The sequence below is a fragment of the Heteronotia binoei genome, chromosome 16 (assembly GCF_032191835.1).
Source record: "Heteronotia binoei isolate CCM8104 ecotype False Entrance Well chromosome 16, APGP_CSIRO_Hbin_v1, whole genome shotgun sequence".
Classification (NCBI taxonomy): Eukaryota; Metazoa; Chordata; class Lepidosauria; order Squamata; family Gekkonidae; genus Heteronotia; species Heteronotia binoei.
In genome coordinates this window covers 27,409,928-27,424,521 of record NC_083238.1, presented here as the reverse complement: position 1 = coordinate 27,424,521, position 14,594 = coordinate 27,409,928, and the positions used below count along the sequence as shown (strand labels likewise).

The following is a 14,594-nucleotide window of genomic DNA, read 5'->3' as shown; positions in this document are numbered from 1 at the left end:
ACAGTTGATGCACCTGCAGAGAAATGTATTGCAAGCATGGTACTGCAATAGCTTTACAAGGAGAAGATGTTTAAATACCCATTTTTGCATAGTGTCATTTTAAAAGCTGAGCAGCGGGTAAGCAGAAGTTCTGAAATACTAGTGCCAGGTAGTAATGCTTTTCCTTCTATTTAGCAATTCCACAGAGAAGCAAGAATCTGTGCAGCTAGCGGTGAGAACAGCAGAAAAGCTCTTGAAGGAATTAAAGCCCCAAACGCTCCAAGGTCAGGTACAGGTTCGCATCATGGAAAATTACTGCTTTATGGCAACCAAACAGAAATCAAACGTTGAGCGAGCGCTGAACACCTTCACAGAAATCGTGGTGGCCGAGGTGGGTTGTTGAAAACGTTACTCTGTTAGAAAGAGGGATATTAGATATCTGACGCATCTGCAAAGCGATGTCTGGCTTGCCTCGTCCCTAACTTCAGAAGTCGTTAAATGCTCATTTGCTCAATGTCATTTTGTGGCAAGAAAAAATTATTTTCAGAGAGGCGCTTGAGAGCAAACGAAACCGTGTTAGGTGCTAGGGATCGTTACCCTCCCAATGTGTATGTTACTTGCCACCACAGTTTTCCTTTTGTGCAAGCAGCATTCTTGGGCGCTCAAATTTGTGATCTATACACTGTGGTTGCAGCCGCTTACATGATTTTGTTAGGTTTGTATGGCACTCCCGTTGCCATGGCTGAGATGCGTGAATTCCCAGCTCACACAAATAGGTTGCTCATGTGAGAGAGAGGGTGAAATTGCAGAAAGTATTGTGTGAAAGTAGCATAATCACAGGCATTCAGTTCTTGTCAAGTGACAGCTGCTAGTGAGACTTCTTTTCTGCTTCAGTGCCAATGGTACAGGGGTGTGAAGGGGAGCAGCACTGGCCGCGTTGGGCCCGGTACTTAGGCTGGAGGTGGGAGGGGGGGAGTCTGCTGTAGAAATTCTGTGATTATGTATGCATTTTTGGCTCTTCCTTTAATTAATAAAAGAGTACACTTGAAGAATAAAGGTGTTACAGTCAGCTGTTAAAGTAATTTTATGACTCTATTGTTTTGAGTCATAAAATGACTTTAACAGCTGACTGTAACATCTTTATTTTTCAAGTATACTCTTTTATTCATTAAAAGAAGAGCCAGTATGGAGTGAGATGGTTAGTGTTTCGGGCTAGGAGCTGGGAGACTCAGGTTCGAGTCCCCAGTCTGCTGTGGAAGCCTGCTAGGTGATCTTGGGCCAGTCACTCTCAGCCTAAACTACTTCTTATGGCTGTGGCATGGATAAAATGGTACAAATCAGGGCTTTTTTTGAGCAGGAACGCACAGGAATGCGGTTCCAGCTGGCTTGGTGTCATGGGGTGTGGCCTGATGCGCAAATGAATTCCTGCTGGTTTTTTTCCTACAAAAAAGCCCTGTGCAAAACAATGATGTCAGGAGGTGTGGCCTAATATGCAAATGAGTTCCTGCTGGGCTTTTTCTACCAAAAAAGCCCTGGTACAAATAGTATCTATTGCTAGGGTTTGTAGAATCTTTCGGGCTCAAGTGCCGTGTTCTACTGGAGAAAGTTTTTCTTCCAGACGTTTCATTCTCAGCTGCGGAGAACATCCTCAGTGGCGTTGCAGCCGGAGCAGGCGCTCTGACCTTCTTGGCTGCTGTGCATTGAGTGAGGCCAGGGCTGCTGGAGAGCTGGTATTTCTAGGCTGGAGGGGGTGTGGTGAGAGGGCAATTGGTTTGTGAATGTACCCATTGTCTGGTGGGGCTTCCTGGTGAATGTACCCACCAAACAATGGGTACATTCACAAACCAATTGCCCTCTCACCACACCCCCTCCAGCCTAGAAATAGCAGCTCTCTAGCAGCCCTGGCCTCACTCAATGCACAGCAGCCAAGAAGGTCAGAACGCCTGCTCCGGCTGCAACGCCACTGAGGATGTTCTCCGCAGCTGAGAACGAAACGTCTGGAAGAAAAACTTTCTCCAGTAGAACATGGCACTTGAGCCCGAAAGATTCTACAAATCCTAATGATGATGCCAGCCGTGAAAACCTGAAATCTTTGATAGTATCTATTGCGTATAGCCACAGGCCATTACAATCAGACACAAAAAGCATAAAGCATAATAAGTAACAGTGCTAAAATACCTGAATGTGAAAATACTCCTTGGAAAGGAGAATGACGTAAGCCCCTTTGGGTCTCCATTTTGGGAAAAAGCAAGTTATGTATAAATAAATTAAAGGGGCTTACGTCATTTGGCCCAGCCTGGGTAAGAGGGCTTTTGGTTCCAGAAGGCAGCTGAAGCAAATTACAAACTGCTGGAGTACACCTGCATGCCCCTTAGCCTGGTAGGCTGCCACCAGTCCCCTGTTCTTCTCTCCAACCAGGAGCCTATGAACCAACTCCTGGCCTTGCCGGGAGTAACTGAGAAGTCCTCTCTGTGAGGTGGGCTCTCAGTAGGAATTCACAAGACTTAATTATATGGTAGGTGGTCTGCCAGTCTAGGCACTAGATTTTAGTTTCCAGCTGTGAAGGGGCAAAGAGTATTTAAAAACGAGATCAGTGAGGAGGAAAACAAGAAACCTGGGTGTTTAGTTGCTAGCAAAAACATTTTAAAACATTGGCTGACAAATTCAAGCTATTGCCCTTCTTAGTTGCAGGTTCCAAAGCAGCTTTTTTCCAGAGTTCAGCAAAGTCAGTACCCCATATATGGCACGCCAACATGTCTGCATAACATATTGTCACCTTCCAGACTAAAGAATAGGTTTTAGGATGCTTCCTTTATTGCTAAGAGTCCCAAGTGTTGCTAGGCCTTTGCACCTATCAGGGCTCTCAACAGTTTCCAGTGGCCAAGCATTTAAGCCAATTGCTGACCAAATGAGCCAGTTTGGTGTAGTGGTTAAGTGTGCGGACTCTTATCTGGGAGAACCGGGTTTGATTCTCCACTCCTCCACTTTCACCTGCTGGAATGGCCTTGGGTCAGCCATAGCTCTGGCAGAGGTTGTCCTTGAAAGGGCAGCTGCTGTGAGAGCCCTCTCCAGCCCCACCCACCTCACAGGGTGCCTGTTGTGGGGGAGGAAGGTAAAGGAGATTGTGAGCCGCTCTGAGACTCTTCGGAGTGGAGGGCGGGATATAAATCCAATATCATCATCATCATCATCATCTTCTTCTTCTTCTTCTTCTTCTTCTTCTTCTTCTTCTTCTTCTTCTTCTTCTTCTTCTTCTTCTTCTTCTTCTTCTTCTTCTTCTTCTTCTTCTTCTTCTTCTTCTTCTTCTTCTTCTTCTTCTTCTTCTTCTTCTTCTTCTTCTTCTTCTTCTTCTTCTTCTTCTTCTTCTTCTTCTTCTTCTTCTTCTTCTTCTTCTTCTTCTTCTTCTTCTTCTTCTTCTTCTTCTTCTTCTTCTTCTTCTTCTTCTTCTTCTTCTTCTTCTTCTTCTTCTTCTTCTTCTTCTTCTTCTTCTTCTTCTTCTTCTTCTTCTTCTTCTTCTTCTTCTTCTTCTTCTTCTTCTTCTTCTTCTTCTTCTTCTTCTTCTTCTTCTTCTTCTTCTTCTTCTTCTTCTTCTTCTTCTTCTTCTTCTTCTTCTTCTTCTTCTTCTTCTTCTTCTTCTTCTTCTTCTTCTTCTTCTTCTTCTTCTTCTTCTTCTTCTTCTTCTTCTTCTTCTTCTTCTCCTCTCAGACCATGTGAGGAAGCAGAAAGGTCTGTCTTCAGACAGGCTGATCCAGCTCTCACAGGTGCTTAATTGGTGGAATGTGAGAGGGGAGAGAACAGCAGTAGAAGACTCGACGCAGTTGTCTTATCACCCCTGTACAAGGTCAGGGTGTTCTCTTGTCGGCACAGCAGTTTGAATCTCTAGATCAAAAGCACCAAGGCAGACCACAAAGAGCCTGAACCAAACTTTTGACTCCGAACACAGTTTGAGAGAACCAAAAATCTGTGACGAGGCTATAAAACTATACCCCCTCTAAGCTGCGGAATCTTTTGAACAAAAAAATCTATTTTGTGAGCTCCTAGCATTAAAGTTGTGAGCTACTGCATTAATTTGTTTGCTCTGGGGCCATTTTTCCTGAGCTAAGACAAAAATGTGTGAGCCAGAAGCTAGCTCACACTAACTCAGCTTAGAGAGAACACTGGCTATAATACTAAGATTCCAATTCAGAGCAGAACTAATTTCTGTGTAATTCAGTGTGCAGCGCAATACAGTGTATGGCTCCACCCGGGGAGATGATCTGTGCAGAAACGTGCTCTTGGCTTGTACTATACATACACAACTGATGAAAGAGACTCCCTTGATATTTAATATTCTTAGTTGTACATACTGCTGCAGAGCAGTCAGTAGGCATGGTACTTGTCCCAACCTAGGGAGCTTGCAACTGGATTCAGTGGAGATCTCCCTAACAGCCAGAGCTCATTTTGTAGCAGGAGCTCCTTTGCTTATTAGGCCACACACGCCTGATGTAGCCAATCCTCCAAGAACTTACAGTAGGCCCTGTAATAAGAGCCCTGTAAGCTCTTGGAGGATTGACGCTACATCAGGGGGTGAATGGCCTAATATGCAAAGGAACTCCTGCTACAAAATGAACCCTGCAGTAACAGCAGATATTGAATTCAGCATGTGTGTCTTCTGGTTTCTGCATTGGTGCTGCAGAGGGGACTAGAGGGGCTTTACGAAGAAGAAGAAGATATTGGATTTATATCCCGTCCTCCACTCCGAAGAGTCTCAGAGCGGCTCACAATCTCCTTTCCCTTCCTCTCCCACAACAGGCACCCTGTGAGGTGGGTGGGGCTGGAGAGGGCTCTCACAGCAGCTGCCCTTTCAAGGACAACCTCTGCCAGAGCTATGGCTGACCCAAGGCCATTCCAGCAGGTGCAAGTGGAGGAGTGGGGAATCAAACCTGGTTCTCCCAGATAAGAGTCCGCACAGTTAACCACTACACCAAACTGGCTATCCAGTTTCTGGTTATCCAGTTTCTGGGACTGAAACGACATGTGTCGTGATGGGTGTGAAATCTGCAAACATTGACGCTTTCTAACGTGTTAAGAATTCCCATTTTGAGTTGTGTCCTCTGATGTTTGTCACAGAAGGATCACGTCCCTGCCCTTTTGGGAATGGCCACAGCGCACATGATCCTGAAGCAAACTCCCCGGGCCAGAAACCAGCTGAAGCGCATTTCGAAAATGAACTGGAATCCCATCGACGCTGAAGAGTTTGAGAAAAGCTGGCTTTTGCTTGCTGATATTTACATTCAGTCTGCAAAATACGATATGGCAAGCGAATTATTAAAGCGGTGCCTTCATCACAACAGGGTAATGGACAAGCCGAAAAAGCAAGCTCTCATCTCTATCTCTTGAGACTTTTAATTAAATGGGACTGAGTTTATGGAACCCAGAGATACTGGGCCAGATCCAGCATGCGTGACTTCAACTCAAAGGCAGCAAATGTCAATATACAACCCCACCTTTTTATTTTCCAGTTGATTTGTGGTCCTTAGGAATCTTGGCATGGTTAGCAGTAACACAGGTAGTGATTTGCAGCCTTCCATTTCCACGCAATGCCATTTATGAAAGGGTCTGCACATTTTTAGCTTGCTGTTTACTCTCTGCAAATAATCATGAACACACAGAGTTGTGTATGTCATGGAGGGAGAGCCTGGTTAATTGATGGGCTTGCACATGCCTTCCCTCACCTCACCAGAATTGAAGCTGGAGGGCTTCAGGCCACAAAGAGTTGAGGTTGAGAGCACAGGTTTGGAGACATCCAGTAGCAGCTGGCGTGGACAGGATGAAGAAGAAGAAGAAGAAGAAGATATTGGATTTATATCCCGCCCTCCACTCCGAAGAGTCTCAGAGCGGCTCACAATCTCCTTTACCTTCCTCCCCCACAACAGACACCCTGTGAGGTGGGTAGGGCTGGAGAGGGCTCTCACAGTAGCTGCCCTTTCAAGGACAACCTCTGCCAGAGCTATGGCTGACCCAAGGCCATTCCAGCAGGTGCAAGTGGAGGAGTGGGGAATCAAAACCGGTTCTCCCAGATAAGAGTCCGCACACTTAACCACTACACCAAACTGGCTCTCTGGATGGGGTTCCATTGCAGGTTTTGGTTTATGGCAGGGATCGTTTTGTAGAAAAAATAGGTGGTGGAGCTCATCCAGGATTGTTATGTAGCTGCACCTACTATTCAATGGACAAGGTGGGAAGGGTGGAACTCTCAGAAAGGTTCAGGAGCTGCGCTCCTGTGAGCTCCCGCTGAATCCGAGGCCTGGTTTATGCTTTGATGAGTTTGAACCAGAGGGAGAATCTGTAGAAAAACAGAGCCTCTTGCTTAAGGAGACTGCAGTAACAGAAGTCTTTGAGCAACTTTATTTAGTTGCAACATCCAAATGTGAGTGCCATAACTGACTGAGGCTTGTTTCTGTCCTGGTGGTCAGGATTCTTAACCATGATTAAGCTGTTTAAGAATCCTGGTTACTGGAATAGAAACTCACCTGAGATTTAAAACAAACACCCATGTCCAGGCATAACAGCAACCCATCATTAGTAGAAAATACTGATGATCCAGGCATGATTTGTGACGAAAGGGAATGAATTAATGACATTTGTGTTTATTCCAAACAAAGTCTGGTGCATTCATGATGTCTGAATAGAAGGCAAATGAATTAAGACTATTTTTATCATTTAAAGTTAATTTGATACAGGATTATTTTTTTCTAGTCCTGCTGCAAAGCTTATGAATATATGGGGTACATAATGGAGAAGGAACAAGCATACAAGGATGCAGCTGTAAACTATGAGATGGCCTGGAAATATGGGAATCAAGCAAGTCCAACAATAGGTAGGTTTGTATGTAGTGCTTCTGCCATTTTATTGGTTGGGCCATTTATCAATTTCCAGAAAATATTTGCCAAATATATATTACGTGGCGCCAGAGGAGGACTCTGGCAGGCAGGAACAATGCAGTTTTTAAAATCCTTGTTTTCCCTTGTGTCAAGACAAGAAGTCAGCTGGATATTTTAACTGAAACTGTGCCCCTTAAGATTGTCAAATTGAAATGACTTGAATGTACTTGTCTAAAAGTATCCAATCACGCTTAAGATCCCAGGAACACTGCAAATGGCCACCTTGAGGTGCATACTTCAGTTTCACTAGTGAAACAAAAAGAGGAGACAAAAAGGCTATGCTGTGGATCATGGGATTTGCAAGGACAGAGCCGTTTGGGACAATGGCTGTAATAAGGTGGGAAATCAGATGAGAGTGTAAAAAATGGCGAGATCCAACTCATTGTAAGTGACCTCCTGTTTTTACAGGCTTCAAGCTGGCATTTAATTACCTGAAAGCAAAAAGATACGTTGATGCAATCAACATTTGTCATAAGGTAAACTTTAATAACACGTGTGAAAATATTCATCAGTAGTAGTGGAGGCCTTGTTTGAAAAAGTCAAAGTGGTTGCTAATGAGAGCTGCATTTGCATGTAATCGGGTGATACTATTTGAATAAAGATTTTTCCTTGTGTGGTAGAGAGGAATATTGCATAATTAGACCTAACATAATCTTACATATTCATCTTCTGTGATGGCATGTTTTGGGGTACATAGAATGGTGATTGTTACATCATTTTAGATGTGCCTCCTTTCTCCTGTCAAATGCCTACTACCCACTTTAGATTACGAGAGATAATTTCATAGATTTTTTTACTGTAAATATTTTTTTTCCTTTCTACAGGTTTTAGCAGCACATCCAAATTACCCCAAGATTAAAAAAGAAATACTCGATAAGGCCCGTACATCACTAAGGACTTGAAATTGCCGTATGCATTTATTTTAACTAGAGGGTAGAAGGCCTCTGCAGAAAGATGGACCGTTAAAACATCTGTGTGGTTGTGGATGAGACCTACTCAATTCCTTTCCTATGGAAAAAAGACAAGAAAAGAGACTCATTTTAGATTTCTCCCTCTTCTGAGCCAGGATGCTTTTGTACTTGTGGATTCAATACATGCAAAAGAGAATCGGTGCCTGTTCCCATCCACTTTTGTAGGTACTGGCAGCAATCCAAGTAAATCACTTCCGCATCAAGGCATGACCGGCAGAGGCAGAACTCTCTTTGAAGGTTCTTCTATGGCAGATAGATCTTCAGAGAAAGTTCTATCTGTGCACCAAGTTCTTTTATTATCACATGAGTGATTTATGTAGGTTGCAGCTACTGCTTCATAAAAGACTCCTCACAAGCATCAAAGGGGGAGGTGGGGCTTTCTAAAACGCTGTATCTGTTGTGTTGATTTTTAACTGGCTCCTTTCACTTTCTGAAATGAGTTTCTTCTCTGCTGGAATTAAGAATGCCATCAGTTTTGTTTGTTTTTAGTTGCTAACCCCTTTCTTAATGACCAACTTATTTTGCTTCTGGTTGTAGTATGCAAGTTGTTGCATGAATAAAGCAGTGATTTCCTAAGGGTTTATTTACTTATTGCATTGAGGTTCTGCCTTTCCTTCCTCCAAGGATCTGAGCGCTGCATTTTACCTTACAGCCATGCTCTGAGGTAGGGTTAAGAGCGCTGCATTTTACCTTACAGCCATGCTCTGAGGTAGGGTTAAGCTAAGAGAAAATGAGCTGCCCATGGCCACTTGCTGACTGACTCAGCCAAGCAGGTAAGCTTTAAACTTCAGTTTCCCACGTCAAAACCAAATACTTTGATAAACAGACCACTAGTCACCCTTCACATCTGCAATTTTGTTATACAGAAAATGACACTCCCTTGCCGTCTTCTGTGTTCATCATCATGAGGCCTACTGCAGGTGCCTGATCCACTAATAGCTTGTTTGTTACCCACTTGGGCAGGGGCCTTCTCAGTGGCTGCCCCTGCCCTCTGCATCCTGCTCCCTGAAGAAGTTCATGCCCTGTAAGATATCTTAGGGTTCCATAGGGCATTCAAGAGCCAATCCAGTTTGATTCCCTACTATTCCAGATGACGCCAGCTTGGTGACCACAGTACTCTCAGAGTTCTCTCAGCCCCACCTACCTCACAAAGTGTCTGTTGGGAGAGGAAAGGAAGGTAATTGTAAGCTGCTCCAAGACTCCTTCGGGTAGTGAAGGGCAGGGTATAAAACCACCTCTTCTTCTTCTTCTTGTTTCATGCAGCATTTGATTAACCAAGAGAATGGATGCACTGGCTGGTTGTCCATATTTGTTCTTGATGACCAGTTGAGTTTTAATCGGAATTTTGTTTTTGTTGTATTCATTTGTGTTTATAGGTTTTATCATCTATTCAGGTTTTAATGCTTTTTTTGTGTGTGTATGCTGTGAACTGCTCCGAATCCTCTGCTGTGGAGATGGTGCAGGTTATAAATGAAATAAACAACTATACCTGTCCACTGGAATTTCTAATGAAATCGTCATTTGTTTTCGCCATCTCTCATTTACTAGTTTGCATCATTCATTGGGTCAGTTGTTTGTATCAAAGATCTGTCTCTACGCATGACTGGTGGAAAAACTGTAAAATTCCGCTTTGCATTGGCTTTTTCTGCCAGCTTCCCATTTTACAGATCTATAGACTGCTTGCAGTATTATCATTCCAGAACACGCTGCAAAGAGGTTGTGTGCGCATCCTGCTGGTTTTTCAGTTTCAGCAGCTTGACCCCCCTGCAGCCACTCTGCCATCCCAAATGTTTTTTAAACTCTCCTGAATTCAAAAAGCAGTTTTGGAGATTGGGAGTGTGAGCTCTGTAAAGGGGAATTGGTGGCAGTTCACACGTAAAGTTTCCCTTAACTGTTGATCAAGGGTCAGTGGAGGGTTTCTGAAATGGAAGCTGTACAAAAATTCAGAGGCACGCAAGCAAATGCCTCTGTGGTTCGCAGCTGTAGTTCTTAATAGCTGTGACAATGATACTGAAAGAGCGGGTTTTTTCTGTCTGATTATACAACTGGCACAGAGGGCCTGCCTATATAAATGTCCACCTCACCCTGCGACAAGTGCAGGAAAACCCTGTAACCTTGTTTGCTCCCCCTTTTCTCCCTAGAAAGTGGTGAAGCAGTCAGGAGCATCTGCCAGATAGCCTTCTTAGACCTTTAATATACCAAGTGTGGTTGGGTCAACTGGAAGTTAGGATTGTCTTGCAGTGATCATAGGCATCTACTTCAGATCATGCAGTGTCCTGCCATTTTCACATAGGTTTCAGCCAGTTCAAATACGATTCTCCTCTTTCCTGGACAGGTTGCTGTCACTCGTGTGGTTTGATTGCAAGATTCATTTTTCTCCCTGTTTTGGCTTTGTTGCTGCATTTACATACTGTGAGGCAGTGTGGTCTAGAGATCAGACTGTTCGACTAAAAGTGGAGAAACTTCTGATTGAGATCTAGGAATAAGGAATCTATAAGGTTAATATACAACTTAAGGGACAAAAATTAAAAGCAAATAATAATAATAATACTTTTTATTTGTATCCCGCCCTCCCCGCCAGGGCAGGCTCAGGGCGGCTCACAACATAAGAATACAATATACAACAACAGTTATACTTATAAAATCATCATTAAAACAATTTACATTAAAATTAACATTATGGTGCTATAAATATTAAATCTTCAGTAAGGTTCAGTAGCTAAAAATCATATCCGGCGGCACTTTCTTGGCTTGGCATTAGTTGAAGGCTATTTTGAAGAGGTAGGTCTTACAGGCCCTGCGGAATTGATCTAAACATCGTAGGGCCCGCACCTCTTCTGGGAGTTGATTCCACAGCAGTGGAGCTGCAATGGAGAAGGCCCGATCCCTGGTTGTCTTCAATCTGGCCTCCCTTGGCCCAGGGATATTCAGCTGGTTCTTTCCAGCTGACCTCAGCGCTCTCTGGGGCTCATATGGGGAGAGACAGTCCCTCAGGTACAATAAGTATTAATTTATACAATTAAATCATACACAAAAATACACGTATTTATTCTAGAACATTTAAAAACATTTAGGGGCCCATCGTTAGCCTCCTTCCTTTGTAAAAGCATAAAGCAACAATGGGAAACCACTTGATGTGTTTCAACTTAGAATGGTCCTCAGAGGTCAAACAAGTATATACACATACAGGCTCATGATACAAAATACAAATAAATCAACGCTGGACCAAAAAGAAAGTAGTTTTATAAAGTGACAAAGGCTTAAAGATGTAATCGAGGCCTCTTATAATGCACCTAGTCAAGGGCATGCGTGTTGCATCATGTATTTTATTGTATGCCAGAATGGTCTAGAATTGATCAGTCAACGTCAGATCGGAGCCAGTGTACCAACGCTGAACTTTCCGCACACTGGCTCTGAACCTGGTAGATTCCTTATTTCAGTTTTTGGGTTGTTTCTTTCCCCTCTCTGTTTTTCCTTTGAGATCTAGGGATGCCAGCCTTCAGGTGGGACCTGGGGATCTCCCAGAATTACAGACTGCAGAGATCAGTTACTCTGTAGAAATGGATGCTTTGGAGGGTGAACTCTATGGCCTTGTACTCCACTGAGGTCCCTGTCCTCCCCAGGCTCCATCCCAAACTGGAGATGGCAGCCCTATCTCCCACTTCCTGCTAGTGGCCAGGAAGGACCTGGCCAACTCTATTCAGATCCCTGTTTGCCATTAAATTTACTGGGTGCCTTGGGCCAGCTTAACCTACCTTACAGGGTTGTTGTGAAGATAAAATGGAGAAGACATTCATGGTTTGGTTACCACTGAAGAGTGTGGACACTCCCCTCATTGCAGCCCCAGTTGCCTCATAAATGCTGCCCCTGGGAGACGGGGGATCTCTTCCCCCAGGAACAGTGGGGGGGAGGGGGGGAAATCTGCCACAGAAAGGACAACTGTGTAAAAATCTCCCTGTTTCTATTAGTGGATATGGTGGAATCCAAATGCATGTATGTTCTCTGGAGTTTCTGAGGAAGGATGAGATAAAAATGTACTCAAGAAGTTCTCTGATTCGGAGCTAGATAAAAACATAACCAACATTTTATCTGATTCTGATTCTTTCCATCATCTTTTATGGGAATGGAACACAAATGGATTTTTAGTTAAAAGTAAATTGACTTATTGCATCATGCAGGTTCATATTTTTGTTCAGGAAACTATATTTAGAGCTGGCTAAAGCCCTTTGTTCAACATATGGATTTTCCACTGTGAGGACTGCCTTTCATTTGAAACATCGGCTTTATGTGTCTGGACCTGTCATAGGAATGTACATATTCTGATCTACAAAGGTTCATTTTGTGTGTTAAGAGTTTTGTTTTGTTTTTAATTGATGCAACTGCTATCCACTCACTGGCTTGGGACATTTAGTCATTCTACTCCAGCAAAAGGTATCAAAATTGCAAAGAGGAAATTGCAGTTGCAAAATTCAAGGCCTGGGTATGAGTTCTCATTCTGCACAATATTGTTGTATTTGTTCGTTGGCTCTCAGTTTACTTTGACTGACTCAGTACAACTGTTGTTTCTTTTCTGAGACACTAAGGGGGCAATCCTAAACAGAGTCATGCTCTTCTAAACCCACTGATTTAGAAGAGTGTAGATTGAAGAGTGTAGTGTTTGCAGTTGCCACAAGCTGAAGACCTCAGTCTCTCTTAAACTAGCTTTCATGGAGGTAAAGAAAAGGCAAACCCTTGCAGATGATGTGATGCAGCTCCAATCTGTGAAATGGGCTTGTATTTATTCTTATACCCTGGCTTGTTAGACATTGTTAGAGACAATGTGTCTGCCTCTCCCGGCCCCTCCAGGAGATTCAAAGAAAAGAGTTGTCAGTCAGGAGTCTCCTTTAAAATATACAACTTTATTGATATCAAGAAAGAGGGGAGTTGCTTTGCAACGAGCTTCCTGATCAGTTCCATACATGCCCTTTTATCCTCTACTTTCGGCCGATGAGTCCCTCCTCCTTTCCCCGTAGGCTGAGGTACTCGGAAGGTACAGCCTATCTGACCGCCTACTTCATACTCCCTGCTTGATATATACCCCTCCTGTTACATAGATTGCATGTGCATTTAAATGTACCCTTCTCCTAAGTGGGGTGTCTCGGTTAATACTCATTACTTGATTACGCCTGTGTACTTGCTACTTATTAGTCTCTATTGCTATTAATCTCTACTGTTGTCATGGCCTGTTCAACCATGTCATTTCTTTTACTACACTAGTTCCGCGTCTGCATTTTAACAATGACCAATACACCTGTTCTATGATTACTAAATGTTTGTGCTTTGCATACCTGGTTCTGCTTCTTGTGTTTCTACAATCCCTAAGACATTACATTTGGTTCTTTCTTTGGAAAGTACTGTTTGTTTCAGCTCATTTCATTATTTCACTCCTCTCAGACATGGACTCCCTGTTTCAAATACTACTACTTCTCCAAATGCCGGGGCTGGTCTAAAAAGAAAAACACTTAATTTGTTTAAAAGGAAATAGCTTTAAAATCCATCAGGGGAAGATAGTCTAACAGTGCTACCCTAAACAGATTTATCCTTTTAAGTCTGTTGAAGTCAGTGGGCTGATGGCGGGGGGGGGGGGGGGACTGTACAGCAAATATAATGATGTACTCCTTCTCCATGCCCAGTTTGAGTTCATATGATCTGCTTTAAGCTGTTCTGACATTCTGTAATCAGGATTTTATTTTCACTAGCCCTCCTTCTGGCAGCCCCCATGTCTTCTCCCCTTTCTCTTCTTCCTTCTCTCCTTCCCACCCACCAATCTGCCTCCATCTTCAGCCTTTTTGTTTATTGCATTGTAACCAATGTTCCCTCTAAGCCGTGGAGTCTTCTGAGCAAAAATTCTACTTTGTGAGCTACTGCATAAGCTAGTGTGCTCTGGAGTCATTCTTCCTAAGGCAAAAATGTGTGAGCTGGAGGCCAAAAATCTGTGAGCTAGCTCACCCTAACTCAGCTTAGAGGGAACACCGATTGTAGCCCTCCTTTTCCCCTATTGGAGGCCCAGAGCAGTTGACATTGTTCTCCAGTTTTTCCATTTTACCATCACAACAGGCCTGTGAGGTAGGTTAGGCTGACTCACCCAAGATCACCCAGGAAGCCTTCATGGCTGAGTGAGGAATCAAACCTGGGTCTTCCAAATCCTACCCTGGCACTCTAACCCTTACACCTCACTGAATGAAACAATACCTCTCCTTCCAGGATGACCTTACTCTTTCTCAGTTAAGTGGAAGGACTGTCTGTTTCTTTGAATTTTTACAAACCGATTACTGTAGCAGCATTTGATGACCTAAGCCTTCTTTCTACAGCACGGTCTGTGAACTGAAAGGACTTCAGAAAGAGGTCAGTGCAGTTATGTTAATGGAGAAAAAAAGAGTCCAGTGTTCCGCATGGTGTTGCCTAGCAACTCTCCTTCCACTCTGTCTTTGCGGGAAGGATGGTGTGGAATGAGTCTGCATTTTCTGTCACCTCATTCACTGGCCCTGGACATTTAAGCATCCTAGGACTCAAACAGCATGAATTAGCAACGCCTCTCTCGTCCATGCTCTTTAACATTTCACCGTCTTCCCATTTCTTCAGGGAACAGAGTCTCAAAACAAAATGATGAGTGTGTCCATGATCAAAGCTGCAAAAGGAGCCAAAGCAGCAGTTGGGGGTTGAAACAAAGCAAAATAAATAA

The 14,594-nt window shown here is 43.5% G+C and overlaps 1 protein-coding gene across 1 annotated transcript in view; it reads left to right on the top strand.

The window, feature by feature from the left end:
- TTC21B (tetratricopeptide repeat domain 21B) overlaps positions 1-9,367 on the top strand; it is a 58,481-nt gene extending 49,114 nt beyond the window's left edge. The window contains 6 exon segments of the mRNA XM_060256994.1: positions 175-370; positions 5,089-5,313; positions 6,718-6,838; positions 7,311-7,378; positions 7,727-8,537; positions 8,583-9,367. Coding sequence (XP_060112977.1) covers positions 175-370; positions 5,089-5,313; positions 6,718-6,838; positions 7,311-7,378; positions 7,727-7,804 — 688 coding nt within the window. The 3' untranslated portion in view covers positions 7,805-8,537; positions 8,583-9,367.
- The last annotated feature ends 5,227 nt before the right edge of the window (positions 9,368-14,594 follow it).